Source organism: Phycodurus eques, chromosome 16, assembly GCF_024500275.1.
Source record: "Phycodurus eques isolate BA_2022a chromosome 16, UOR_Pequ_1.1, whole genome shotgun sequence".
In the NCBI taxonomy this organism is placed as follows: domain Eukaryota; kingdom Metazoa; phylum Chordata; class Actinopteri; order Syngnathiformes; family Syngnathidae; genus Phycodurus; species Phycodurus eques.
Window position 1 is genome coordinate 1,031,455 of NC_084540.1, and position 27,906 is coordinate 1,059,360.

The 27,906-nt window shown below is 44.2% G+C and overlaps 1 protein-coding gene across 3 annotated transcripts; it reads right to left on the minus strand.

Annotated features, from left to right (window-relative positions):
* Positions 1 to 2,626: 2,626 nt before the first annotated feature.
* Positions 2,627 to 27,679, minus strand: LOC133414893 (serine/threonine-protein kinase BRSK2-like). Of its 3 annotated transcripts, none has more exons than XM_061700598.1 (20): positions 26,683 to 27,679; positions 24,976 to 25,070; positions 22,415 to 22,500; positions 22,070 to 22,210; positions 20,813 to 20,929; positions 20,054 to 20,087; positions 19,916 to 19,984; positions 17,470 to 17,616; positions 15,035 to 15,066; positions 14,421 to 14,585; positions 13,347 to 13,444; positions 13,127 to 13,277; positions 12,991 to 13,051; positions 11,395 to 11,671; positions 10,666 to 10,714; positions 9,512 to 9,635; positions 7,824 to 7,925; positions 7,419 to 7,527; positions 6,204 to 6,293; positions 2,627 to 6,105 (listed from the first exon to the last, which is right to left on the minus strand). In XM_061700598.1, exons 1-20 carry the CDS (start codon positions 26,774 to 26,776, stop codon positions 5,888 to 5,890), a joined length of 2,259 nt encoding a protein of 752 aa, XP_061556582.1. In that variant the 5' UTR covers positions 26,777 to 27,679; the 3' UTR covers positions 2,627 to 5,887. The 3 variants fall into 3 exon arrangements, with proteins under 3 accessions (XP_061556582.1, XP_061556581.1, XP_061556580.1); XM_061700597.1 differs by having other exon boundaries at positions 11,395 to 12,001; XM_061700596.1 differs by having other exon boundaries at positions 11,395 to 12,001; positions 13,127 to 13,444.
* Positions 27,680 to 27,906: the final 227 nt, after the last annotated feature.

Consider the following 27,906-nt stretch of genomic DNA (forward strand, 5'->3'; position numbering starts at 1 on the left):
GAACACGCAAGCGTTTTCTTTTCATCCGGGTCAAAATTGTACAATATTTAGGACGAATGACATTCATTACAATAATTAGGGAGTTTCTATTTCAATGAAAAAAGAATGACATATTAAGAGGATTACAATGAGGGAAAAGGAATAGACACATGAAATATACTTGACATTACTCTAAAATTTGACTCCAATTAAATTGGTATAGGCAAATAACACTTCAGCAACTGCCCCTTTAAAATGCTTCATTTTCAATTAGAGTGAGACATCTATTTATTTATTTATTTATTTATTTTTTGCTCTTTGCAAAAAGATACAGATGCTCTTTGACAAATCACAACGGGCCTTTTCTTGCATGAGATGAAGTGAAGAAGCTCATGCGGAACTCAACTGCGTTCCAACTTCCATCGATCCTTCCGTCCGTTTACTATGACTCCTTGGGCAAGAGGCGGTGAACACCCTGCTTACCGGCCAAAGGGCACATACAAACATGTTCTGGACAATAGTTGAAACAAATATCGCCTTTGACACAACAAATTACATTGGATGAATCTACAGTAAACAGTTGCTGTATTTAAAATGAGAATTTCACAATTTCACAACAAGAGAGCGAATTAGGAATGGGAAATGTACAGTAAGTACGGTTTGATCACGCAGAGAGCCAATTATTCTGTTTTAACACACCTATTCATGCATTCTCAGGTCCTACAGTTAAACATTTTACCAAAAAAGGGGGAAAACCTTTGCTGTAATTCGAACCTCAGCATACTGCACAATACTAGCGATGGGTCATACCCAGTGTTGCCCCAGTTACCTTGAAAAAGTAACTTGGTTACTTTAGTGGTTACTTGAGCTTAAAGTAACTTACTTTACTGACTACTCGATTTCAAAAGTAAGTACATTAGATGACAAGGAACTTTTTGGTTACTTTCAGCAGCTGCCAAGTGGCAGGAATATCACTTATCCACAGTACAAAAAGAGCATTAGCTTAACCGTACCCATTACTTGGTAATACGTGCCACACAAGTTACACAATTGCCTCATCAACATGAACCGATAACTTCAATTTGAGTGTAGTTGAAGCCACATTAAATGCTCGTCCTTAGTGCAGACTTGACACGCAACATACAGTAAGCATACTTGAGCCGTCACCTTATCCGGTGGAGGGCTTTGTGTGTCCCAATGATCCTAGGAGCTAAGTTGTCTGGGGCTTTATGCCCCCTGGCAGGGTCACCCATGGCAAACAGGTCCTAGGTGAGGGACCAGACAAAGCACGGCCCAAAGACGCCTTATGATTTTTAGCGCCTAAACACCTGTAAGAACCCGTGAGTTGATAGGTTAGTAGAACCTGTGTTGTTGTCAGTGGTCCCAGCGCAAGCAATTCAAGCCTATCGCGTGTCTATCGAACGTATTAGTGAACGAACACCATATCACATGCATGTTAGTCAACGGGTGTACGGAGTTGCTGAGCCGGCACATCGAGGAATTGTGGGCTAGGCCAACCAGCTCCCCAAAGGATGTGCGAATGTAGGCGGTGCATTAAAAAGCTGCGGGGGAAAGGCACGGCGGGCCAGAGAGGAGGCCGCAGTGCCGGGACACCTGGCCGAGTGTCCTCCCCAGCCCGACAGCGACGGGCGCATGATGCAGTCGAACTGGAGGACCGGCAGGGCAGAGAAGACCGGAAAGCGGCCTCATAACTCCTCGTGCCAGTCCCCCAGGGGACCCAGTATGAGATGGGAGTGTGCCCAGTGTGTGAGTACTATAAATGTGCAGCGTGTGTGAAGTAAGAGGCTCGGCTCCGACCGGCTTGAAGAACACAGAGACGAGGGGCGCGACCCCTGCCCACCCTGCGCGCGTATGAGTGTAAAGTTGAAGGTTTTTCGGATGATCTATGCATTACTTTTATGGGACTTCTCATTAGGCTTGCTTGTGGTCTGCAGCCCATCCCGGCTGACTTTGCACAGAAGGCAGTGTCAACCCTGGACTGGCTGCCAGTCATATTCACATCAACGGATGACGTCGAATCTTAAATTAGCCTAACATGAATGTTTTAGCAGGCCAGACCCCAGAGAAAACCCACACAAGCAGCAGGAGAACATGCGAATTCCACACGGGAGGACCTGAGCCCAGAATCGAACCCAGGACCTCTCGACTGTGAGGCAGACATCATGCTAACTTGCTCACAGTCCTGGTCCTCTGGATTATGACTTCTTTGTTTGTTTTGAAATGGATTGTGCTCAACTTTAGAGGTTAAACTGTGTCTACGTAATTTCAGATAGTAAAATATCCTAGCCATCACCCAGTCCGCCAACAAAACAGAGAGCACCTGTTATCATATTTTCTTTTGTTTTGATGTAATTATCCGATGGCAAAAATCACAAGTGTGTCATTCAATGTCAAGATGAGGATCGGTGACCCACATATAATTGCATTGTTGTTTATTGGTCACTGATAATGACTACGTTTCCCCTGGTCGCAGTCATTATTCATCGTTAAGATGAAATGTGTTTCATTTGAGCGGAGGGTCAGCGACGGCGTTGCGTCTGGTGCACGTATGGGTGGGAGACAAATGATTGTAGTGCTACCAGTACAAGCGGTAATGGAAGAATGACACAAGGATAATGAGGGAGAAAGTTTTATGGCGACTACAGTGTCGATAAAAGACAAAGAACGCTACATGGACACAGATGGCATACAATGGAGACAGACGATGGCATATAGTGTGCATAAAGTAATCGGTGTCAAATGTATACGAAGGGAAGGAGAGATTACATGACAGATGACAGATGACTGATGGGTTGAGGATGGATTGTTGTTTTCCATAGTTGCAATGCATTCTGACTCGGTCTGACTTGATGTCGTGTCTCTCATTTATGTTTGTATGCATAAACATTTCTGAGGCTGCGACCTTTAAAGTGGGTGGGCCACGTTTGTCAAGGCCTACCTTTTAGCTGAGTATGGGAAAAGAGCGGCACCTTTTGAAATAGAGAAAGTGATCGTGTCGTATGAGGTGAGGAAGACTAAAAACCAAAACAAATGTTCCCCATTCTTTTCATAAAACAATGACAATTTTTTAGTTGAATGTGTCACGTTTCCATTTTCTAGAACGATCAAAACCGCAGACGTAGAAAGGAGACAAACAGACTTGACGTTTGTTTCCCGCCCTTTCAGTGCATGAAAAGAAATAAGTGCAAGCTCATTACCAAGGTGTATCCATGTCAGTGTTACATTGTTTTGAATCAATAAACAGAAAGAACCAGAAACATAAGTTTGTAGTCACAACGCGGCATCGTGAGCCACACAGGATTTCACAGCTTTGAGCTCAATGCAAATATCAGCATGCGGCGATAGCACGTAGTCATGTCATCCAGCGCTGTATTTATTTCAACCAAGAAAATGAAAACATCATCTCAATCGATATTTTTGGGAGGACTCAAAGACCGCTGCCATACTTTGCTATAGAGTAGCTACAAGTTATGTTGAATTTTTTGGGAAAGGTGGAGTGCCTGTGATTTGAACAGTGTTACATGCACATTTGCGCTCATTTTCTTTACATTCCAGAAACATACGGTAGCTCGTGCTCTCTTTTGCCAAGAGTGTCAAAGACAACAACAGATAACAGATACAAAAAAAAAAAAAAAACAGAACTAAAAGTCTTTCGTTTATCTCTTGCCGTGGATGAGTGGAAATGTTATCTTTGGAGGCGTGAGTTGCTCACAGTAGCAAACATCAACACATGGACAGATTGTGGGTTCAAAATAAACAACACAACACAATAACACTGGAAAGTGTTTTCGCAGCATTCATTTTCACAATTTTAAAAGCTACGATGCTCAGTAAAAGAGCATCATAAGCTCAACTAATACAGACTGTACATACAGAATTGAACAAATAAAATACGTCAATATTGAAATGATAAACATCCATTTTGATACTGCCTAGTTTGCTGGTGGCATGAAAACACTGAAAGACCGGAGTTGAGTAGAAAAAAGGAAAACAATCATTCTTTCCATGTGGCTTGAATTTTCTATTGCCTTTCCTCCTCTAAGCAATTTGTGTGCAGCATTTTTACAATGACAGACGCATCGCAATCAATGTGTTTTACATTTGTGTGTTCTTTTTTGAAGTTCTTTTTTTGCCCTTTGCGAGCAATACATTATTTGTCCTTATCGTGTCATAATTATTAAAACAACAACAAAACGCAAAGGTGCTTTTTGACGGTTTCTGATTTCTCATTACTCGGCATTTTGATTTGGGATGGTAAATGCGGATAGTTCATTTCTTTTCTTTCTTTGTGATTATTGATGTATTTCTGCTTTGCTATCACGAACACGTTCCCTCGTGACTGTAAAGCAATGACTGTCCAAATGTATCTGAAGTCTTGGCAGTTTAATTTCATCAAATCAGCGAATATTCTTTTGTTTTTGCGAAATATCGCAGTAAATAATGTAACTATGAGCAACAGAAAAACAGAGTAACGTGCTATCAGGTAGCGTCATGAAATAAAAACACAGACAAGTTGAAATAAAGCTGCAGTCAGTGGCTGTTGTAGCTCAACGTGAAAATGTAATTCTAGCTGCAAAAGAAGCCAATTTGAATATTTGTTATGTTACAATTTCAATGTTCTTTCTTTTGAACCTCTTGATGTTGACATCCGGCAGTCAACATACTGTGAGCAGAATGGTTGTCTTTTCTCTTCCAATGTCTCGTGAAACTCAAGCTGCTATTAAAAGCCAAGATCGACGAGTACGTGTTAGTCAGACCGCGGGTCCCTTGAGACCCGTGTCGTGTCCGGAGCGAAGAATCGATTTAGTTCACTGCTGGAATCGCAATATACACAGAGGGGCAAACTACAGTGAAAAATAAGGACAAGTATGTTGATGTTAAACAGATCACCACACCTACATCCAGGTAATCCCGTGTTTAATCAACAAGACAATAAATAAAACAACTTTCATTGTCATCTCGAAGTTGATTGAAGATGCTTTCTGCTACCTTTGTTGTCCTCCAATTACCTGTTGTGATCCATTATGTTTTGTCTCCCTCGCTAGCATCTAACAGACTTTTTTGTTTGAGAGTGGAAAACGGGGATGAATCTAAATGGCGATCCACTATTTCTCCTCCGTTAAAGGCAATACGGTATCATAGCGTTTATCGTTAGAATTCAGAAATAATTGTGAGACGTAATGAATCTCATACACTCGAGGACAAGATTTTTGATAAACAGGTCACAGCCGGTATCTGAAGGGTTCCGACCGGCCCCGCCCCATCAGATCCATCCTCTGTGATGTCTTTATGTGTTTTCATCAGCTATTTCACTTTGTTTTTGCTCCAATACAGCATCCCTTTGCTTATCGAGAAACCTTACTTAATCCGGACCCATCCAGTTCTTGTCCATTTCTCAAGACACGACGTTCGTTTTTTGCTCATTTTAAATAGACATTCCATAAGATCATGTGACTCATCATGTTAGTTAGGTGCAAGGTAATGTTGAGGAGATGATAACGAAGACGTCTGTGCGCCGGTGCTCCGTCATTGGGCGTCGATCAGAGGTTTGCAGCAGTGAACTACGTGAAGCATCCAATACATTAGTGAGCGGGTCATGTGCTTTCTTCATTAGCGAGTGAAGTGTTTTTCTTGTGAGATTTTCTGCTAAAGTGTGTGTGTGTGTGTGTGTGGGGGGGGGGGGGGGGGGTTGGGGATCTTGCTTCCGAGTTGTCCTTGAGGACTGAGAAAAGATCAGCACTTCCACTGAGCATTAAGTAAAATCTTTTCCCGTTTCCAATCTGTCGCTAGCCGACTGATGGCCAAATAGCAAGGCAGAAAGGAGAAAACAGGATTGAAAGGATCTGGCTAGAATAAAGGACAGAGGAGGGTCTTCAAAGCATTCTTCTCAGGGGTGCGACTGCGTCCCATTGGATGTCGAGAGAAGTCTGGCCTTGTCTTTCCCCGACCCTTGCCTTTGTAAGATGCCGCCACCGTTGCTGCCGCTTCCACTCGCCGCATCCGCCGCACGCTCCTTCTCGGACCGATCCGATCCGCTTTCGGAACGCTTGGAATTCTGACGTGAAGGCGTGCTGGGCTGGCGGGAGGGTTTGCCGTTCTTCTCATCTGAAGGTCACAAGGTAGAATTGAAGAGAAAAGAGATCAGATGACCAAAAATGGACCTACACGTAAATACGGCTTATGAGTTTTTGCGCGTTACACACCGGCCAGTGCCTGCACAGAAGGCTGATCATGAGTACTAAGAAGTTGGGCTTGAATGGTTTCTACCACCCTCTTGAATCTGCGACTAGGACCTGCAAGGAAGAAGCGGAGGAAAATCTCTTCAGCGCGAGCAAGTTCTCCCCACTCCCGCCCGAGCCCTCGCTCAAGAGGTACAGCATTGTTTGCACGCCCTTTCAGTCCAAACGTATCTTCCGGCATGCTTCGTTACGGGGTGTGTAAGCAAAAACATAAACATCGGCGCGTAGGCTGAATTTCCTCTTGCGGGATTATACAGTAAGTAGAAGAATTTTGGGGGAAAAATGGAAACAATAAATACAAAATATTTACGATTACAATTCCTTGTGTGTGCGGCCAACTTCGTTTTCAGCCGATTGTGATTTGAAATGGAACTGTTTTGGTTTGGGTTATGTTTAGTTTTGTTCCATGTTTTCCTGTGTTCCATGTTTGTCGTGTGCTCATTAGGTTGTCGTGTCCACCTGTTCTCGTCTACTTTGTGTCGACCAATCAGCTCTCTCCAGCCGCTCGTGTCTCGTCCAGGTGTTCCTCGTTGTCTCGTCAATTTGTTTGTATTTAGTTCCGTGGTTTCTTTCACGTCTTGTCGGCTCATTGTCGTTGTCACATGTCTTTGCCATGTCATAGTCACCAGTTGTCTTTATGATTGTGGTATGTCATTGTCAGGTGTCATTTTCCTTCTCTATTCCACGTCTTACTCACAGGTCATAGTTTGTTTCCAGTTTTAGATATTCAAGTGTTTCTTTGTTACTTTGGTTTGGTTGTTATCTGTTGTGGGACTTTGTTCAGTTTTGCTTTATCCCATATTCTTTTTTTCCCTTTTTGAAGAATAAATATGATTATTTTGAGACTCCCGCACTCTTGCCTTGCCTCCCTGCTTCCCTGCAATTGGGTCCACCATGTTCTGGCCTTGCGTTCCTCGCCTTCGCCCTAACCACGTACGTGACAGGAACAACAGCCAATTCGGAAGCTCAAGAAGTTGCCAGACACAAGTAGAGAGGAGCGACTGATGCTTGTATAAACTATCTCTCAAGTTCAGTACTGTATGTGACTCAAGGACACATCTGGGTGGAGAAGGCAGTCGACATGCACGATGGCGTGAAAAGGTATTGGCCCCGCATCTCCGATTCTTATATTTCTGCAGTTGCATATCTCTCTCGCCAACTATAAATGGATCACTCGACCTGTTATTAGGGTGAAGGTGACGCTGTATATGCCCAATGCTCTTCTGTCTTCCCTCTCTGCTCGCTCCCTTTCCAGCTCTCTATCTCCCTCCGAGTAACCAATGTCAACCTGAGGGGGAGGACAGAGCACACGATTTACAACCGAAGGCAACCGCGCAATCGGACATACAAGACATCAAATCAAACTTCATTCATTTGTGACTTTTTTCTTGAATGAAGCCATTCTTTTTGGAATTCACACCACTTGACAGATAATGGATATTCTTCTGAAATAAATGATATGGAGCCTGGCTAGTTAGAAGCTCATGACAAATCTCTCTCCCTTCACTTACAATCTGTTTGACTACATTTTAAACAGCTAAGAAATCTTTGAGTGTTTGTCAGGACAGAGGAAGAAAATAATACTTGGAACTTGAGAGGCTTCTGGAAGACGGAGGGCCCACCAGAGGACTTGTATTCTGCCCGGAAACTGTTCTGAGACACAACACTGTGACCGAGGGAAGGGATCTGGAGATGAAGAAAAATAAATTCAGGAAAAAAAAAAAAAAAAAGTTTAAAAATTAAATGAAAAGAAAAAAAAAAAAAAATATATATATATATATATATATATATATATATATATATGGTACGGTACGGAATGTGTTCAGACCTTTTTTCCACTCTTTGTTATTATTTCCCCCCCCCCTCATTAATGTACACACAGCACCCCATATTGACAGGGAAAAAAACTTAATTGTTGAAATTTTTGCAGATTTATTAAAAAAGAAAAACTGAAATATCACACAGCCAGAAGTATTCAGACGCTTTGCTGTGCCACTCATATATTGAACTCGGGTGCTGTCCATTTCTTCTGATCCTCCTTAAGATTGTTCTACACCTTCATTGGAGTCCAACTGATTATGCTGATTGGACTTGATGAGGAAAGCCACAACCCTGTCTATATAAGACCTTACAGCTCACAGTGCTTGTCAGAGCAAATGAGAGAGAAGAAAGTTCTCGAAAGTCAAACATCACTGCAGCCCTCCACCAGTCGGGGCTTTATGGCAGAGTGGCCCGACGGAAACCTCACCTCAGTGCAAGACGCATGAAAGCCTGCATGAAGTTTGCTAAAAAAACACCTGAAGGACTCCAAGATGGTGAGAAATAAGGTTCTCTGGTCTGATGAGAGCAAGCTAGAACTTGTTGGCCTTAATTCTAAGTGGTATGTTTGGAGAAACCCAGGCACTGCTCATCACCTGTCCAATACAGTCCCAACAGTGAAGCATGGTGGTGGTGGTGGCGGCATCATGCTGTGCGGGTGGTTTTCAGCTGCAGGGACAGGACGAAAGGTTGCAATCGAAGGAAAGATGAATGCGGCCAAGTACAGGGATATCCTGGATGAAAACCTAATCCAGAGTGTTCAGGACCTCAGACTGGGCTGAAGAGTCACCTTCAAAAAAGACAATGACCCTCAGCACACAGCTAAAATAAAGGAGTGGCTTCAGAACAACTCCGTGACTGTTCTTCAATGGCCCAGCCAGAGCCCTGACTTAAACCCAATTGAGCATCTCTGGAGAGACCTGAACATGGCTGCCCACCAACGTTCACCATCCAACCTCAAAGAACTGGAGAGGATCTGCAAGGAGGAATGGCAGAAGATCCCCAAATCCAGGTGGGAAAAACTTCCCAAAAAGACTCATGGCTGTATTCGCTCAAAATGGTGCTTCTACTAAATACTTCTGGCTGTGTGATATTTCAGTTTTTCTTTTTTAACAAAACTGCAAACATTTCAACAACTCTTGTTTTTTTCTGTCAATATGGGGTGCTGTGTGTACATTAATGAGGGAAAAAAATGAACTTAAATGATTTTAGCAAATGGCTGCAATATAACACAGAGTGAAAAATTTAAGGGGTTCTGAATACTTTCTGTGTGTGTGTGTGTGTGTGTGTGTATTATATTTTATATATGTATTATATTTTATATATATATATATATATATATTTTATATATATATATACACACACACACATGATTGTTTTCCCCTGTTCAATGTCACAATCAAAGTTCCATCCAATTATTTGAAATCACTGAAGTGAAAATCTGTCGTACTTACAGAGAGAAATGCGTGGACAATGTCTGCCTTTATTGAGCTGAGGGGTTTGTCTCGAATTAAAACAAAGATTTGCTCCTCTTTCTCCAGGCTGATAAAATTTCCAAACCAGGACCGCTTCGCCAATCTGTAAATAATAGTTCCATGCACACATTAGAAGCAACAGCAAAAGTGTGTAAAATCAAAGTCCTCTGAATATTTAGTCTCACTCAGAAAACCGTTTTAACAGTTTTACTGTAGTTCATAATTTGCTTTACATTTCGACTAAACAAAATCATGAACATCAAATATGGCCAAATAAAGAGTTTCCAAGTGCCTTGCTGAACTGGACTGAATTGTATACTGTAAATCCATCACCACATCTATCCGTTGCCCACCACGTGGGTTACCAACATGGTATCCCCCAAGGACCACGAGTAGCCTTTGGGCCTGTTCTAAAAAAAGATCACCAGTGAGATGCTTCATATTTTATGTGGCAAATCCAATAAAAAAAAAAATCTATTTTGTTTTAAATCACACTTACTTGCATTGGTGTACATTTGAAAATAAAAGTAGAGTTCAAAGATCAGTATTGTGGCCTCAGACCAAATCGCAGCACTCCTGGAGACAAGCTCGTGGACGCAACAATGATGAGACGATTTACACCCAAATAATTGAAGCAATTTATTATTTCAGAAGCGTGTATCAAACTGGGAGCCCTTAGTACTACTAATCAGTACCCGAGAAGTAGCTCTGAGTTTCAAAAAGTTGGTCCACCACTTATCCTGTCAGCAGTGGCGGTTCTGGACGGGAGCCGGGGGGGAGATCACAGGGCCCCTCCCTAAATCCCTCACTTTCTATTTCTCTCTCTTATTTTGATCCCGATCAGTAACGCTGCACGTTAGAGGCAGCGACTAACTATTCCCGACCATACTGTACGTTTTTGTACCATCGCTCTCAGAAAAGGCCTATTCAAGTTTGTACTTTCTGCACAGCTGTAAGACCGTTCTGATTTGTATTTTGTTTGTCCCATGTGATTTGTTATTTGCTGATTGATTTTGAATTCATTGGTCAGTTACTACAGGCTGCCCGCTGCTACGATGTCATGCTACTAATAGAGCTCATGCGGCTATTCAGTCTAATCTTTACACGTGAAGTAAAGATGAACATGCTCTTACTCTGGACTGGACTCTGGAGTCAAACTGGACATGTCCTCTGATGTTGGGACTACAGAATGGACAAACACAAAAGACATAAGTAGAGGGGCAGGGGATTCAAACGTTAAAGTCCGAATTATACATACAGCCCTAATTATAGCATGTGTGTTGAATTCAAATGCGGAAAGTGATCCTTGTTTGCCGAGGAGTATCAAGATGCATGTGATTACGTTCAACAGATGTACAAGTGATTTAGTATACTGTACAGTCCATTTATTTAGGAGTGTCAAACGCATTTTTGTCGTGGGCCGCATGATACTTACAGTTTCCCTCAGAGAGCCATTATTAAACCGTACAAAATGATCACCTCATCAGATCGTTATATAATTGCCTCTGCATTTGATGAGAATGATAATTTTCAAACAAATTGAATTTGAAATCAGAGGTCATGGAAAATGGTGGCAAGCAAATAAATATTTGAGTATGCAACTATTGTCCAATTTATGTTAAAAGGGGATTTGGTGTAAACAAGTGCTTGTGAAACAGGTTAAAGTGAAGAAAATTGGCGATTTTGGTAAAGATTACTGCCAAACTAAAAGAACAAATTCTTCATCCGCTTCAGTGGGCCACACAAAATGATGTGGCTGGCCAGATCTGGCCCCCAGGCCTTGAGTTTGACACAGTACATGATTGGCTCAGAACAGCAGATGACTATTCTCCTTGTTATAATGTGATGGCAACTTCTCTCACCTTGGAGTTTGCGGCGGTGGAAGCGTGGCGAGCCCAGAAGGTTGTTTTTGAAAGAGTTGAGTCTTGTTCTCCAGTGGGCGGAGCTCGAGGAGGCCAAGCCGCCACTGCTACCTGGGCTGGAGGGCGGTGTCAGTGACAGAGAAGCCCCTCCAGACGCATCCCCTCTGGGAGAAGAAGATGAGGAGGAAGAGGAGGGAGGGGTTGTGGAGGAAGGGTGTTGGATTTGGTGTACAGGTGTGCCCAACGGGGTGGGGAGTGGTGAGCCTTGTGGCGTGACCTGCGACACAGGAGGAGCGGTGGCAGAGGAGTTAGTGGACGAGTGGGCATTCTTGGACTTGAAGACAGACGGAGAAGGGAAGTTGAAAAAGCGTGGGATGGGAGAGAGAAGAGGAGAGGGGGATGGTGATGGAGTGCGTGGGGTCTGGAGAGGGAGGGACTTCATGGAGTTAAGATGGGGGCGGTCAGCGGGGCCTTTTGACGGCAGGGTCTGAGTTTTGGGGTCGGGCGCTGGGCGGATAGGCCGAGGGGCGGTTGCAGTCGCTGGTTTGGGATCTTTAGAGGAGGAAGCTGAGGTGACTTCTGATTGGCTGAAAGTGAAGACCGGGCTCTGACAGGATGTGGAGAGATGAGAGAGAAAGCAATGGTCATGAAATGATGCATGGAAGCGATTCTTTGACCGGCAAGATGGAAGATGAGTTAGTGATGCTCCTCCCTACTCTTCACAACCAACAAGCAAACACGTGACGTCCGCAATGAACGAGGAAAATATTTCCCAAAATGACGTGTCTGACAGGGGGATGCATATGGCTGAGAATGTGAAGTGTGATAACTCAACCTTTCAGAATTCCATTAACAACACTGGATACATTTTTTTTTGTTTTTGTTTTTTTTTAATAATGTTTTATTACCACTGTGGAACATCAGCTACAGTTTTGTTTAGCATGGTCTAAATTGTTACCAGGCGTTGTATTTACAGTACAAGAATAACCAAAGGCTATAAATGCAAACATGGCAGCGACGTTCCAAAGCAGTATTAGAAGTGTTGCTCGACAATATTTAGTCATCACAGATTGTCTTCTTTCCAAAGAAACAGTTTGACGTATCCATTTTCTATATTGCTTGTCCTGTTCGGGGTTGTGGTGGGATAAAGTCAATCCCAGCCGATCCTGGGCGAAAGGTGCATTCAGTTACGGAGACGGACAATCGTTCCCACTCGCATTCGCACCGTCACTGAGTGGGAACTGAATCAACGCTGCCTGCACCAAATTTAGACACGTGCATCGCTACACCATCAGTGACTGTAAAGTACATCTGCAGAATCAAATAAAACTCAAAATAAATGGGAAAGTTTAAATGTACACCTCCTCAACCATCCCTACACACCATGAATAACTATTAAGGTTATGTAATGTTACAGGATCTTTTTTTATAAATGTGCCACAGTCACTGCAGGGAAAGCTTCTATCACGTTAGGACAACTAATGGACAGGTTCCACAAGGCATAGGTTTATCATTGAGATATTATTCCCAGTTGTAAATTTACCTCAGGTAAAGTACAGCTGAACAAAGCAGAGTAGAATCAAACGAGCTTCTTACCCTGGGACTGCTGAGAGGACTAGAAGACAGACCTGTGGACGCTCCGCTCACCGAACGAGACCTTTTGGAAACGGCGGAGAGCAACAAATCAGACCTGGTCAAGCAATTCATGTACACCATCTTTAGCGATATCTACCTTTGGCTGTGTGCATTCGTGTCCAGGTTCCTGCGGGGCGGGGTGGGCGAGCCCTGTTCAGTGACACTGAGAACTTCCAGACTCTTCCTCTCTGGTCTACAGCGGCCATGTCGGGTCAACATAGGTGAGTCCACACGCTTCCTAGGTGGATCTTTGACAACACGTTGTTTAATGGCTGAGGCACAATCCACAATAAAACAGTTAAAGGTAACTTTGTTACCGGCGTCATTTCTCGGTGGAAGATCCTCATCCTCATAGGTGGGATAGCGCTCTTTTCTGTCCAACAGGAGGTAGTAAATCATCTTTTCCTGGTTCTCTCTGCAGATAACAGAGACAATAAGATTTAGTATACAGTAGAATACAAGACAATTCACCCATAACGTTCTCTCGGGAGGCAAAAGATGAAGCGTTCACAGTAGTAAACAAACCCTTGCGTGTCATTTGACCAAGGCAAAGTGTTGGAGAAAACGCCGTTAATGGCTCGAATGAATGGTTTTCTTCTTGTGGGGTGGCACAGGAAGTCTCTGATTAGCTAGTTTTCTTCTCTGCCGCCATAATTTGAAAGTGAGACGTGTGTGTCGAAAGTAGATGCTACGTGAGGAAAACCATTTGGGAGGACCACCTAAATTGAAATGAGCAGGTAAACTGATTCAAAAACAAACAATTGGAAATTCAGGATCGAGTAACTAAATCAGGAGATAACCATGAATGCAATGCCTTAACCTCGGCCGTGGTACAGTAGATGCAAACTAAAGGCTAGCATGCAACCAACATTTGAAAAAAAAAAAAAAAGAACATCTAGCCAACCATCGAATGGTTATTCCGGTGCCTGATGCTGCTTGACTTGAATCTGTTAGGCTACGGTAGACGGTCAATTTCCCCGCTATATAGCTAAGAAGGCTATGATTGCTTGATCTTGAGTTGTCAGGTTTTTTGTTGCTCAAATTAATCTTCTCCATTTTGATTCGACATTGATTCGATCGGTCCTTTTGCCTGTCATGCCGCACAGATTAATAATCCATGTCCGTAATGAGATGCTAAAAGAAAGATAGAGTTTGTATACAATGTTTGCTTACGTCAGTGCATTTGCTGATTGAAAGTGACCATTCATTAAATGCTTGCTGGTGTTTGCACAGTAGACACTGTCACAACATCCTGTACGTTGTCATTTATTACGTATTACCATCAGTTTTATCTTTCAGAAATAACAATATGATTTCCCCCCCCCCCCCCACCCACCAGATAGGCACACGTGATTGAGTTTGAAGATGTCGGATGGCTTTTATTTACTCACTCCTCACTTGTAAGGTCCCGTGTGAGTTTGACCCGATCCCGGAAGCAACCTAAAGAGTACATGCTTTCCAAGACATCAGGGTCCAGGTCGCTCAACGATAGCACCCTCGTCACACATACACGACGGGGAGGGGGCTGCTCAGGGCACGGCTCATTCCGACCACTCCTGACAGGAAAGAAAGCCGGTCTGCTATTTTAACAAGTTGAGAACATTATTTTACAGCAATGGGAGACGAGACATTACACAACTGCAGCGTGGAGTAGCTCACAGGCTAATATTACCATGTACATTTTTAAATGGAAAATACCTGGCTTTCCCTCTAAAGGATAAACTTATGGAAAGGGACTGTGTAAATGCAGGAACTTTTAATCGTGTCCTCTCAAGTAGCTCAGTAGGGTGATGAATCATTCGAAAAGTCTCAGCGGATGATGCAGTGCAGTTCTGCACCACTGTGAACAATACTAAATGTAAACAATGTCATCTTTGTTGAGTCTGTTTCATTGTGGAGGTGCATCTAATGTTCTGTGAGTGGATGATATTGATTTGTATTCATGGGAGAAACAAAACAAACAGATACAATTATATATATTTAAAAAAAAAAGGGATACACTTACTGGTACCAGGCGTGGGTTTGTATTGCTTCGAGCTGTAATCAGTGAAAAATGCACGTGTCAATACCTGCCAATGACTAATGACACATCAAACGAATGATCTTAAAATCAATTGAGCTCTGAATATGATAGCATATAGCTCCTGATACCATGCAAATACCGTATACCACCGGATGTCATCAGAGCAATCTGGTAGGACGCTTAGTAAATGCTTTCGGGATAAAGCCGTAGCGTCATTGTCGTATTACACAACTCGGCGTTATTTATAGCGCACAACCAATTCAAGACGGGTTGTTTCTGTGTGTCGCCTTTGGAAAAGAAAATACACACTGTACCGTATATTTGAACTGCACTTGCATGCGTCTTGCTGTGCAAGTGGGTGGTTTCTATGAAGGGAACGGCTGTCCAGCAAAAGAGACAGACTGTCTGACCTCATTTCAGGCTCCATTAATCAGACGTTCATCAGACGAATGCGCAGCTTTGATTAAATCTGTGATCCGTGGTAACTGAATGACTAACTGATGCGACATTTTCTTTAGCTCTGCTTCTATTTTACATCTTCCGTGCCACTGTGTCTCAGTTATCTCGCTGTCTTCCTTGTAACAACATAATCATTTTCCTTTTTCCTCCAGAGCATTCATTTACAACCTGAGTGCGACGGTATACGTGAAGGGGAACCATTATGCAATAAATTTGCAGCTCTATTTTTAATGCCAGGCCAAAGAGTCCTTCTCATTGTAATGGAGCTTTTCGGAGCCCTTCAGTTTGTCTTGCGTGAAACGGATCTTAACACGTGGCCTAGTGTGCTCTTGAGATCACACCTAATTTGTCACAGGGAGCCTACAAAGGGCAAGTTTGTCTCTGTACTTTGCAAATTGCTGCGCCTGGAGCAGATGATCGCAAAGTTGCTTTTGGCTTCAACTGAGCCATCTTTATTCTGAGAATAGCAATCAGCAGAGCACAGACTTTAAAGGTAGAGTTTGCAGTTTTCAAAAAAACAAAATAAAACAAACCCTTTTTGTCATGTATGTTAAAACTGTCTGTATGACCTGAGAATAAAATATTATTAAAGCGCAACCAAGTTCATGTTTTGTCTCTAGATGCATAATATACTGTAAATATGTTTGTAGATAAGTGCTGAAAACATGTGCAAAGACCCACAACAATATAGTCCTGGATTGTTGCGATATGGCTTCAAACTCTTTTTCACCTTCCAAATATTCCTGATTTTGTGGTGAAACGGGTGGAATGGCCAATTGCCAGCGGTTCGAGAAGTTGCTGGAGGTCCAGCGAAACCGCATTAGTGCCGTTAGCCTCACAGGCTCCTCCTCGCCCTGGAGGGCAACAAACTATCCAGGGGCACCGGAGAGCGGAGGGCGGCTTTGGCCGCTTATGGAGCCCCATTCGCGGCCACAGAACCGCGTTGTCCGTTGAATTTGGGAAATTCGTCCTGGAGGCGCGGTTCATGGTTATCATTCCTGCTCAGTGGGTGATTCTCTGCAGCCCATGAAAGCGGGTGATATCGCGGTCGCTGAAAAGGAGCCGTGAGAGAAGAAAGGTGATGCGTGGATTTGATTGACGGGGGAGGCGGGATTGGCAGGGCTCTCGGCGACACGCCCACAGCATCTGGAAGCTAAACGGCTCAATTTTGGACTGTTTGAAGCCCGATTTCACATACTTTGCAATTTGTTCATTCATTCATTCATTGTTAGGCTTCTTAACAAGATTCTTCTCAAATTTATAAGACACTTTATTCTCCTGTTTGGTTGCACTTTAAAATGACCTTTTGAAAAATCCTCCCTCTTTGGGACCATCTAATGCCTCTGATTTAATTTGAATTATTGTATCAAAACTTTTCATGGAGTGACATGATAGCCAATCACAGACTGTAGAGACAGGAGACATTGACCAAAGACTGTGTAAATCATTTGCCATGCACTCCTATTTAACGTAGACTCAAACGGCCGCACACAGCAGTCTTTTGCAAAAGGAGACTATTATAGTTTCTTGGCTGGATTATATAACTCCGGTTAGCCACAAAAGTTTAAAAAAAAAAAAAAAACGAGTTCGACACCTCGAGACAAAACAAGTGTAAACATACAGTATTTTACAATGGCGTTGTACGTGGTTGCGGTCCAGCCACCTACTGCCACCGTCCTCAGTGGGTCGACAGGTAAATTTATCACCTCTCTTATATTTTTCATTGATATTACATTCCAAAAAGTACAACATCAAACTGCTAGCGATCGCTAAGATACGCTTGTACAATGCATGTCTCCTACAAACTCGACCTTTAGCATGTCTGAGTCATTGGATTGAAATATGCTTGTTGTTCCACTCCAGTACTGTAGAGGGCTGTAATGTCCTATTACAAACTATGCACCAACTAATATAACTAACGTCCTTTATGGAGGTAATAAAATAACTTCTGGCCTTACCGTGAGTCTCTTGTCAGGGTTGACTTCTATCATTCCTTTGAGCAAGGCCTGACAGTCAGGTGGTATGAAGTGGGGCATATGGAATACTCCACTCTTCACCTTTTCAAGAAGCTGCCGTAGGTTGTCGTGGTCAAACGGCAACGCGCCCTGTGAAGACATGAGGAAATGAGGCAAAATGGAGTGCACTACTTTCAATTCAGCCTCCACTTGTTTGCGGTCTAAAGAAGGACAACATGATGTCGGATGAGGGCTTACAACCACACTGTAGCGTAACTCCATGGGCAGCGTTAATCTGCTCAGTGTCACTGGCTTGCGAACAGGAGTTCAGAACATTTCGAGAGACAGTGAGAGAATCTCTCATTCTGCAGTTGGAACCCTACACACTAGAAATGAATAGAGTGACTTCATTAATACTTACTGTAGTACAGAGGAAATAAGCATCTCTCTACTACTTGAACTGTGTTTATATTTGCTTGACGAACTGGTCTAGGCTGTGTTCCTGTTGCATGCTCATGTTTCTCAGCAAGAACCAGTAAGATACTTTGGTTTCCATGTGTGATGTACGCTTATGCTTTTCACTTGTCTTTTCTTTTGTTACAAACCATTAAATGTCTGAATGTGTTTTAAGATGGATTATTCTTCAAAAAGCTATGAATGTATGCGGAAAGAAAACGTTTCCTGAGCATTTATTCCAGCTAAAATGAGCTATATTAATTCATTAATTATAGACGTGAGAATATAATGAAATTAAGAGTGTAAAGAAAATAATGAATGAGTCCAAAGAGAGAGAATTATTCTTCTTTTCCTTCGGGCTTGTCCCTTTCGGGGGTCGCCACAGCGCGTCATCCTTTTCCATGTAAGCCTATCTCCTGCATCCTCCTCTCCAACACCAACGGCCCTCACGTCTTCCCTCACGACGTCCATCAACCTTCTCCTTGGTCTTCCTCTCGCTCTCTTGCCTGGCAGCTCCATCCTCGTCACGCTTCTACCAATATACTCACTCTCTCTCCTCTGGACGTGTCCAAACCATCCAAGTCTGCTCTCTCTAACTTTGACTCCAAAACATCAAACCTTGGGTGTCCCTCCGATGAGCTCATTTCGAATTTTATCCAACCTGGCGAACCTCAACATCTTCATTTCCGCCACCTCCAGCTCTGCTTCCTGTCGTCTCTTCAGTGCCACTGTCTCTAATCCGGCCATCATGGCTGGCCTCACCACGGTTTTATAAACTTTGCCCTTCATCCTAGCAGAGACTCTTCTGTCACACAACACACCTGACACCTTCCTCCACCCGTTTCAACCTGCTTGGACCTGTTTCTTCACGTCCTGTCTCAGCTTCCACCACATGGTTCTCTTCTCTGCCTTTGTCTTCCTAATCTTCCACACCACCATCCTATGCTGTCTAGCCACACTCTCCCCTACCACCACCTTACAGTCGGTAACCTCCTTCAGATGACATCGTCTGCGCAAGATGTAATCCACCTGCGTGCTTCTACCTCCGCTCTCGTAGGTCACCCTATGTTCGTGCCTCTTCTGGAAAAAAGTGTTCACTACAGCCGTTTCCATCCTTTTTGCAAAGTCTACCACCATCTGTCCCTCCAAGTTCCTTTCCTGGATGCCGTACTTACCCATCACTTCTTCATCACCCCTATTACCTTCACCAACATGTCCATTACAATCTGCACCAATCACGACTCTTCTCTGTCTGGGATCCTCAGAACTTCTTTGTCTAGCTCCTTCCAGAATTTCTCTTTCACCTCTAGGTCACATCCTACGTATGGGCGTAGCCGCTAATCACATTATGCATAACACCCTCAATTTCGAGTTTCAACCTCATCACTCGATCTGACTCTTTTCACCTGCACGACATTTTTAGCTAACACTTCCTTTAAAATAACCCATTCTCCATTTCTCTTCCCATCAACACCATTTCTAAAATAATTGAACCCTGCCCCTAAATTTCTAGCTTTACTGCCTTTCCACCTGGTCCCCTGGACACACAATACATTAAACTTTCTCCCAATCATCATGTCAGCCAACTCCCGAGCTTTTCCTGTCGTAGTCCCAACATTCAAAGTCCCCACATTCGGTTCTAGGCTCTGTGCTTTCCTCTTCTCTTTCTGACGAAGAACCTGCTTTCCACCTCTTCTTCTTCTTTGACTTCGACCCACAGTAGCTGAATTTCCACCGACGCCCTGCAAGTTAATGACGCCGGTGGTGGACGTTGTTATCCCGGGCCACCACCGATCCGTTATGTAATTGCTGTTGGATGAGCGCTCGTATTTGTTTGGCAAAGTTTTAAGCCGGGTGCCCTTCCTGACGCAACCGTCTGCATTTATCCTGGCTGGGGACCGGCCTACAGCTTGCACTGGCTTGTGCCCCCCATAGGGCTGCATTGTCCAAAGAGACAGACTAAAAATACTTTAAGTATGAAAAAGATACTGACCACAAGAAGTGCAAAAAGGATGACTCCACAACTCCAGACATCTGCCCTACGGCCATCATACTTCTCCCCCTAGAACAAAACATCATTTCACATGCTAATGCAAACACTCACTGTATACGAGTACACGCAATCACTTACCCTTATTACTTCAGGGCAAGCATAATGCGGGGATCTATAATGAAAAAGAGAGCGTTTTTCAAAAAGACAGCTCAGCAAATTGATTTTTACACTCTTGTTGTGAGACGGACAGACAACCTTCTTTAATGCGGAGTTAATAATTGTGTCTGTTAAATTATTTTGGATGATAATTGACACAAGGGGAGGGGGCGGCACGGTGGTCAATCGGTTAGCAAATCTGCCACACAGTTCTGAGGACCGGGGTTCAGATCGCAGGCCCGCCTCTGTGGAGTTTGCATGTTCTCCCCGTGGCTGCGTGGCTTTTCTCCGGGCACTCCGGTTTCCTCCCACATCCCAAAAACATGCGTGCTAGGTTCATTGAAGACTCCAAATTCTCCGTCGGTGTGAATGTGAGTGCGAATGGTTGTTTGTTTATACTGTATGTGCCCTTCGGTCGGCTGGCGACCGGTTCAGGTTATACCCTGCCTCTCGCCCAGAGTCAGCTGGGTTAGGCTCCAGCATGCCCGCGACCCAAGTGAGGGTAAGCGGTGAGGAAAATCAATGAATGAATAGACACAAGGCGATCTACTGATTTTGAAACACATCCAACTGCTTCTGTTAGCTAGGCTCAAGCGTCTGATTGTGCTTAATGTGCTAAAGTTTTCATTAGTCTACATTGCAAATTGTCACGTTTATTTTCATAGCAGCACAAACATTTTGAAAAAAGTACATTGCCAAATAACATTTGCGTGAGGACCTGAACAAAAAGTTATGACTTACCCACAACTAGTTTCAAGGAGACTGTCTCCAACCTGTAATGAGGCCATGCCAAAATCTGCTATCCTGATGTTGTTCTTCTCATCCAGGAGAAGATTCTCAGGCTTCAAATCTCTGTGACTGGATATAAACAAAATTACAGTAGAACCTCAAAGTGGAAAACCCCTAAGGCTATCCAATTAAGAAACAGACCTATATTTTCTGAAAATCTAATCCTCTCAGGTACCGACACAAGCCCTAAGCATCCTTGAATGCCACATGACTCATTAAGAATACGGATTTGTATTCTATTTTGTTTTGTATAGTTTTATTAAATGTCTGTTTACAATTCAAGGACAACAAGGACATCAAACGCCAGACTATTTGATGTTTTATGAGATTATCCCATTAGATTATCCTTAGGTTTGATGTGCGTTAAGAGTGGATTTGTACCAATTATAGGGTCCGAAACGGGTCAGAGCTGAAAACGGTCGATATTTACGACCAAATATCTTTGCGTGTGTGTGTGGGGGAGTCATGAAGCTGTGAATTGTGACGTTGGATAGAATGTAGCCAATCAAGAAGTGCCCTAACTCAGGAACAAGATGTTGTATAAACAATTTTTTTGTATAAAAATGGGTTCCCCAGGCGGCATATAGTAGTTTCCGAGGCAAGTCTTTTGAGATGTCATTGTCATTGCCGTTCCCGCTTTCCAGCAACCTTCGCCTCGGAAACACTCGGGTAACATCAACGCATACCCCGGAAGTGTTTCTTCTTCTTCGGTTTCATTAGATCACGCTAGATTTCTGCCTAGCAGAACTTGTTGGTTGATCGGTGTTGGAACAGAATGTTTGCGTGTGGTGTTCTGTGCTGAGATTATCGGAGCACACCACACACAATATGACCAACGCCGTTATATGCCTGATTTTTTATTTTTATTTTTATGTGTGGGGTCTGTAGCAGAACCTGGAAAGATTGGAAAAATGCTCGTGTGGGCACCGGGCCTCAGTGAAGCGTTTTACCGCTGCAATGTAGTTGCCAGGTAAGCTATCACGGAGACTAGCTTCTTGTATTTCTTCTTCTACTACTACTACAACTACTCTTGTCTTCTTCTTTTTATTTTCTGGCAGTCTGGATCCCTGGTGGCACCATGCTGCTTTTCATAGGCCAGTCTTTGTATGGCAAAAAAAAAAATCCCTTTAGATGTTAAAAATCAGTGTGTGTGAAACTAACTTTAAGCTGCAGTATAGGAAAAACGTTTTTGAACTGTAGAGAACTGACCATATGGAGTAGCTGTGGCAAAAGTCCAGAGCGGAAATGATCTGTCTGAAGAACTTCCTGGCCTCTTTGGGGGTCAACCTGCCCTTTTTCACCAGGTAGTCAAAGAGCTCTCCACCAGACACATGCTCCAACACCAGGTACCTGGCAGTATGAGGGAGACAAAGGCAACGGAAATGAAAACGAGTGTCTTTGGAAACAGAAATACACCATCAACAAACACACGGTAGCAAAACCATGCCGATGCTTCCGCTAGAGTCTAAATGCAGACTCATGCTTTGTTTATCTAGCAGAAGGATGTTTTTGTTCCGATTCATTCAGTCAGCAGGAAGACGCAGTGATACTCACAGATACTTGTTATTTTCATAGACATCATGCAGCTTCAGAACGTGAGGATGCTCAATTAGTTTCAGAATAGCTATTTCTCTCTCCACCTGCAGTGACAGATGGAGGGAGGTGGGGGGAGCAGGATGTGACAAGGTTTCGAAAGATAGAGATGGGGATGTTGAAAGAGAGGAACATGAAGAATACGTGAGCAGTGACACATAAATATGATGGAAGGCAGCAAGAGTATTAAGCTAGTCAGCAGAGGTGGTCGACCTCATGTGCGGGTTTTGCATTTCCTGCCCGAAAACAATGAGGCGAAAAGGGCAGACTAGTAAGAAGCATTAGTAAATAGTTATGATGGAAACATATCAAAACCATTTCAAATTGCATGCAGTAATGAACACCTCACAAAACTGTGTGGACAAAAATATTGAGATACATTTAACTCAAATTACTTCATCCACCGGTGCTAAACGCCAGGCCCGGGGGCCAGATCTGGCCCGCCACATCTTTTTAAGCCTCCCGAAAAATGCAAATCATAAGCAGCAACATCGATGATTCTTGCTAAAATCTGAACCAAAATTTTAATTGCCATATGTAATAAATAACGTTGAGATATTGCAAGAATTCTTTTGTTACCAAACCCCTTTAATAGTAACTTGAACGATAGTTCCCCCCCAAAGTTGACCTCACAATTCTGGAAAACCCTTCTACCTATGTATAATGCATTTTTTGAATGCAGGATTTCGCAGGAAATGATCAAAACATTAAGTAGGATCTGTATTTTGTTAGTTTTTTTCAAAGGATTATTCTGAAGTGAAGCACTTTATTTGAACACGTAATACTTTTTAAAATTGACTTGCTCTTATTTTGAAATTCACAGCCCTACTTGTATTTAGTAAATTAGAAAACACACAGTTGTGCTCATATATTTGATTACCCAGGCAGAATTTGTAAGATGGGTACGATTCTTTAAAGGAGACATGAAGGAGCAGGCGAAATACATGTAATTTTATTTTGCAATGAAACTGTATAGCTTTTTTATAACCACTAGATGGCCGCATACATTTATAAAATGTTAGTGTTTTCCATTTGCCCCTATACCTATGTATAATGCGCACTATTGACTTGACAATATTTTGGGGGGGGGGGGGGGGGAATGTGCATTATACACGAGAAATTACAGTCCATTACAGTTGCAAACTCTTCTCCTTGTCTTTTTTGGTGTGATGAATGACACGGAGGCATGTTATGCAGATACTCAACAGAATCAGTTGCTCATCTATTTGTGGCCAGCAACAGTGCTAGCTTCAGCGAGCTTCCTGATTGGCTATGACTCCGTTTCACATCACAATCACGGAGTCCGTGGACCACACGCACAAGGATTTGCAAGTGGAAATATTGAACAGGTTTCTAATCTGTGATTGTTAGCCCTGACCCTTTTCCAAACATATCAAGGAAGAAAAATAACTTTTAACACATCCCACAGCATAGGATAATCTTTCAGAGCTGTCAGATAATTGGACCTTTGCAGACTTTGATGGCAAGGGAGGAAACAGGCTCAAGTTTGGCTATATTGTCAGTATGTTTATTCCGCATCAGATACAAAATCAGGAACCTCCTCTGGATGAATGGACAAACATTCCCAGAGACAAGCTCCAACACGTACAGAAAATCTCGCCAGAAGAGAAATATTTCTTCTTCTAATTCTTTCTACTGAATTAGCTGAAATGTAATGCAGTCGGACAAAAAGCTTCACCGTTTCACAGCCACCACACTTCTGTCTCAACTTGTGCAGTGACGCGCATTGTGTTGCGGTAATTTGCCAGCCTCCAACCTTAAGCAACAGGCCACTATGGTTGACAGCAGTGACCAAACATTGATTCCAGTCCAAGGGCCATACTTAAGGCCCTCGTAGGCCCATATTTGCCAACATCTCTGAACTCGATTTGAATATGTTCTTCGAATAAAAAAATAAAATAAAATGTGATCCTAACAACACGTCCAGCCTTTGCACTTCTGTGGTAGGTATTCATTTGACACGGAGCTACATTGGTGCCCACATACAAAAGGTGAGGGGGGGGGGAAAAATGATCTACACTAGCATCAACGCAGAAAGTACTTGTAGCTCAGCGTGCTTTAGGAAGCCTTTGCTGTACACATCGGCAAAGCGATACCTGCCATTAGCGATATGCAAAGAGTAGTCAGTGGGCATCTTTCCAATGCACTATAAACCCGCACACAGAGGACTGGACATGCCGTGTACTTTATGACTAGCAGTTACCAACCTAAGCCAAAAAGTTGGAATCATTCCAATGTAAGATAATCACAGTTTGCAGTAAAAGCTGACAGTGCTTAGTGCCCCATTTTGACATTTTCAGTGGACAGGAGCAAGCCAGTTCGGAACTCAATAAGCGCAGGGTGTCTAAGCTGCTAACATTTCAATGAAATCGTCTCCATGTTCTGTATATAGCAGCCGGACAGTCATCAAACAGTAGGTTTCTGATTATGTTTATGTAAAGGTCTCACGGGTGTCGGGCTTGCACTGAAGCCATTGAAAGGATCGATAATGTAAACTGTACCTTCATGAGAACTGATTCCGACAGTTTTTCTCTGTTGACAATCTTTATGGCCACTTTCTGTCCAGTTATACAGTGGACACCTAACTTCACCAGTCCTGAAATACAGAGAGGTACACAATTAAAGGTCAACATGAAACATTAGGTCAAAGACGATAGCAATTATTTTGAGACGCTCAAAGTGAACGGCAGGCCGAGGATGAACATCAAGGTGGCTGATAAAGTAACATGGCAAAATGTTACATTTCCAGGGAGGATTCAGAATAAACCATGACCTGTGTGGATTGTCCCTCTATTTGCCCATGCATCCCTTGTCTATAGCACTTGTCCTCAATAAGGTGAGATGGAGCCTACGCTAGCTGATTTTGGGCGAGAGGCAGGGTACACCCTGGAATGGTCGCCAGAAAATCCCAGGCCACAACCGAGCGTTGGCACCTTTAGATCATTTAGAGCGAGTGTTTTTAAAGTGGGAGGAAGCCACCGAAGAATGGCGGAGAACATGCAAACCCCACACAGGACGGCCTGAGCTGAGCCGAGATATCAACCCGGGACCTTTTGACGACGAGGCGGACCTGCTAACCACCGGCTCACTGTGCTGCTGACCTTAGTCAGAGTTGAATTTGCTCGGGACTTATTTTGTCCATGCAGCAAAGAGAGAAACCTGGTAGAAGCATGTTTTGGTTCAAAAACTCCAAATAGAACATTGGGCGAGTGAACCAAGCCGTTTAAAAATGAAATATTGAATGAACCTGTTTTTATGTGGTTGTTTGGGACTGTTGACAGTAGGCGGCGCAGCGCTATGACTATTCAATGCAAGTGTATCGATATATTCTCATTGAAGATATGTTGTCCCACCCCTAGAGTTGTTTCTAATAGTTCGCACACTTTGTTCAACCGCATTGAGAGCGCCAACATATCGGAAACATTTCTCAGCATGACGCAATGCAGCACTGCACTTGAGCGCTCGTCCTCACTGGGGACCGTACTCGGGCTGATCGGAGTCGCCTGCGGGCGGGGTAGGCCTACGCCCTGGACTGGTCGCCGGCCACATAAAGACAAACGACCATTCACATTAACAGCGTTTTCAGTTAGCTTGATAAGCATACATGGAGAAACCCCATACAGGCACAGCGGGAGCGCGTAGTTCGCATAGTAGGTCGGACCTGAGATTTGAACCCGGAACCTCAGCAAAGAGGCAGACGTGTTAACCACCAGGCTCCCGTGCTGCAGGTTTAATTCCGAGTTGCTGTCATTTTTGTCGCGGGCCACGTCGCTTTCTCTTGGAGGGCCGTTGTGGCTGCGAACCCGTATGAATGTATGATCGCTTCGTATTATGACATATGCACAAATTGACGAATAGCTACTTTTAAAATCGGAAGTTTGTTCGACTGCAGTATTATTGAACTTATTTTAAGAAGAGCATCGTTAACTAACAAAACGCCTGCAAGATGTCGATATTTTTAAAAGTGACGGCAATTTGCAATGCTGGTATTTGAGCCGGAAACGCGATGCGGTTTCGCGGGCCGCGTAGAACGACGCGGCGGGCCGCATCTGGCCCCCGGGCCACCGGTTTGACACCGGCGCTGTACGTTGTGACGCGGGGGGGGGGGGGGGCGCATTATGTCAAAGGTCGCGTCGGAGCTCGGGTGTGCCTAATGAGGTGACTACCGCTAAAGAAGGGAGTGAAGGTTGTGCTCAGGAGGTTCCTACCGGTCTGCCCCTTCCCGAGGGTCTTCTCCAGCCGGTAAGGCCCCACATACTGGCTGGACTGGCCCGGCTCCTTGCTGCTCATCTTGGCCGACATCGCAGAATTACCAGCGCCGTCGGCTCATCCCAGGAGTCTTGGGCGTCGATCTAACGCCGGGCCCTGCGGGCGACTCCCATTTGGCCCTCGTGGAAGCCTCGGGATGTTCAGCCCCCCGACCCGATTCAATGGAAATGGACTGAAACCAACAAATGAACTGTCGATGTGGGCTTTCCCGGGATGGTACGTCGAAAAACGTGTAGATCAGAGGAGAATGACGCGACGGCGGAGGCGCCCGCAAACCGCGAAGAGCCACCGCGCTCCCTCGCTCGCTCGCTCGCTCGCTCGCTCTTCCAAATTCCAGATTTGAGTGATGCGGAGTGGCGGACAGGAAGACGAGCGGATTGATTTCGGGAAGTGCACAGTCGTCTCAAATATCCCAAGTCACAATGCCTCAATCGACCCCAGGGACCCCCCCCCCCCCTCCTCCCTCCTCGTGTCAAAAATACATTTCCCAATGTTTGATGTCTTCATGTGCTCATTCGACGTCAGGCCAGAAGAAGCTCGCGTAGCATCACGGCGGCGGCGGCATCCAGGGCGGCTTTTGCAATATCCGGTGCACGCTTTGGCTGTGGCTCACCCCCTCCTCGGCCCCGCATCGGTTAATAGAGGAAGAAGGGGGGGAGGGCGAACCCACCGAGCCACCCTGGTTCCGAAAGGACAAGGAGATGAGGAGAAGCGGGCGCCGAAGCGGCATCCTCAGCTCCCGGCAGAGCGTGCTCTTCCATCCCCGCGTCTCCTCCTCCTCGCGATGGAAGAAGCCCACTTGGAGGGGAGCAGATGTTTCACAAGTTGCTCATCACTGCCGCCGTGGCGTCCGTCCAGCGCTCTGCAGTCCGTGACGCTCCCCTCCTCCTCCTATTCATCCGACACGCTCAGCATCAGCATCCGGGTTCCGCTCCCCCTCATCCTCCCCTCCCCTCCCCTCCATCACGCTCTTTCTCTCGTCCTCCTGCCTCCACCCTTCCTCTTTTGATTGCATTTTACTGCTGCAACTCCTGCACGAGTTAACCTTTCAATCGATGCGGTTGGTGCAGTTTCAACCATTGCCCGCCGCTGCTCTTTTTGCGGCCGGTCCCAACTTCTTTTTTATCCTTTAATAGGAATGTCATCGAAAGAAATGATCCATC

Bases quoted from the DNA above. Each gene is read 5' to 3' on its own strand.
- LOC133414893 (XM_061700596.1), bottom strand. From the start codon at position 26,776: ATGTCGGCCAAGATGAGCAGCAAGGAGCCGGGCCAGTCCAGCCAGTAT. The intron at 9,636-10,665 runs GTAAGAGCATGT...TATTATTTACAG, and splicing joins ACTCCAGAGTCCAGTCCAGA to ATTGGCGAAGCGGTCCTGGT. The intron at 7,926-9,511 runs GTAAGTACGACA...CTTCATCTCCAG, and splicing joins TTGTCCACGCATTTCTCTCT to ATCCCTTCCCTCGGTCACAG.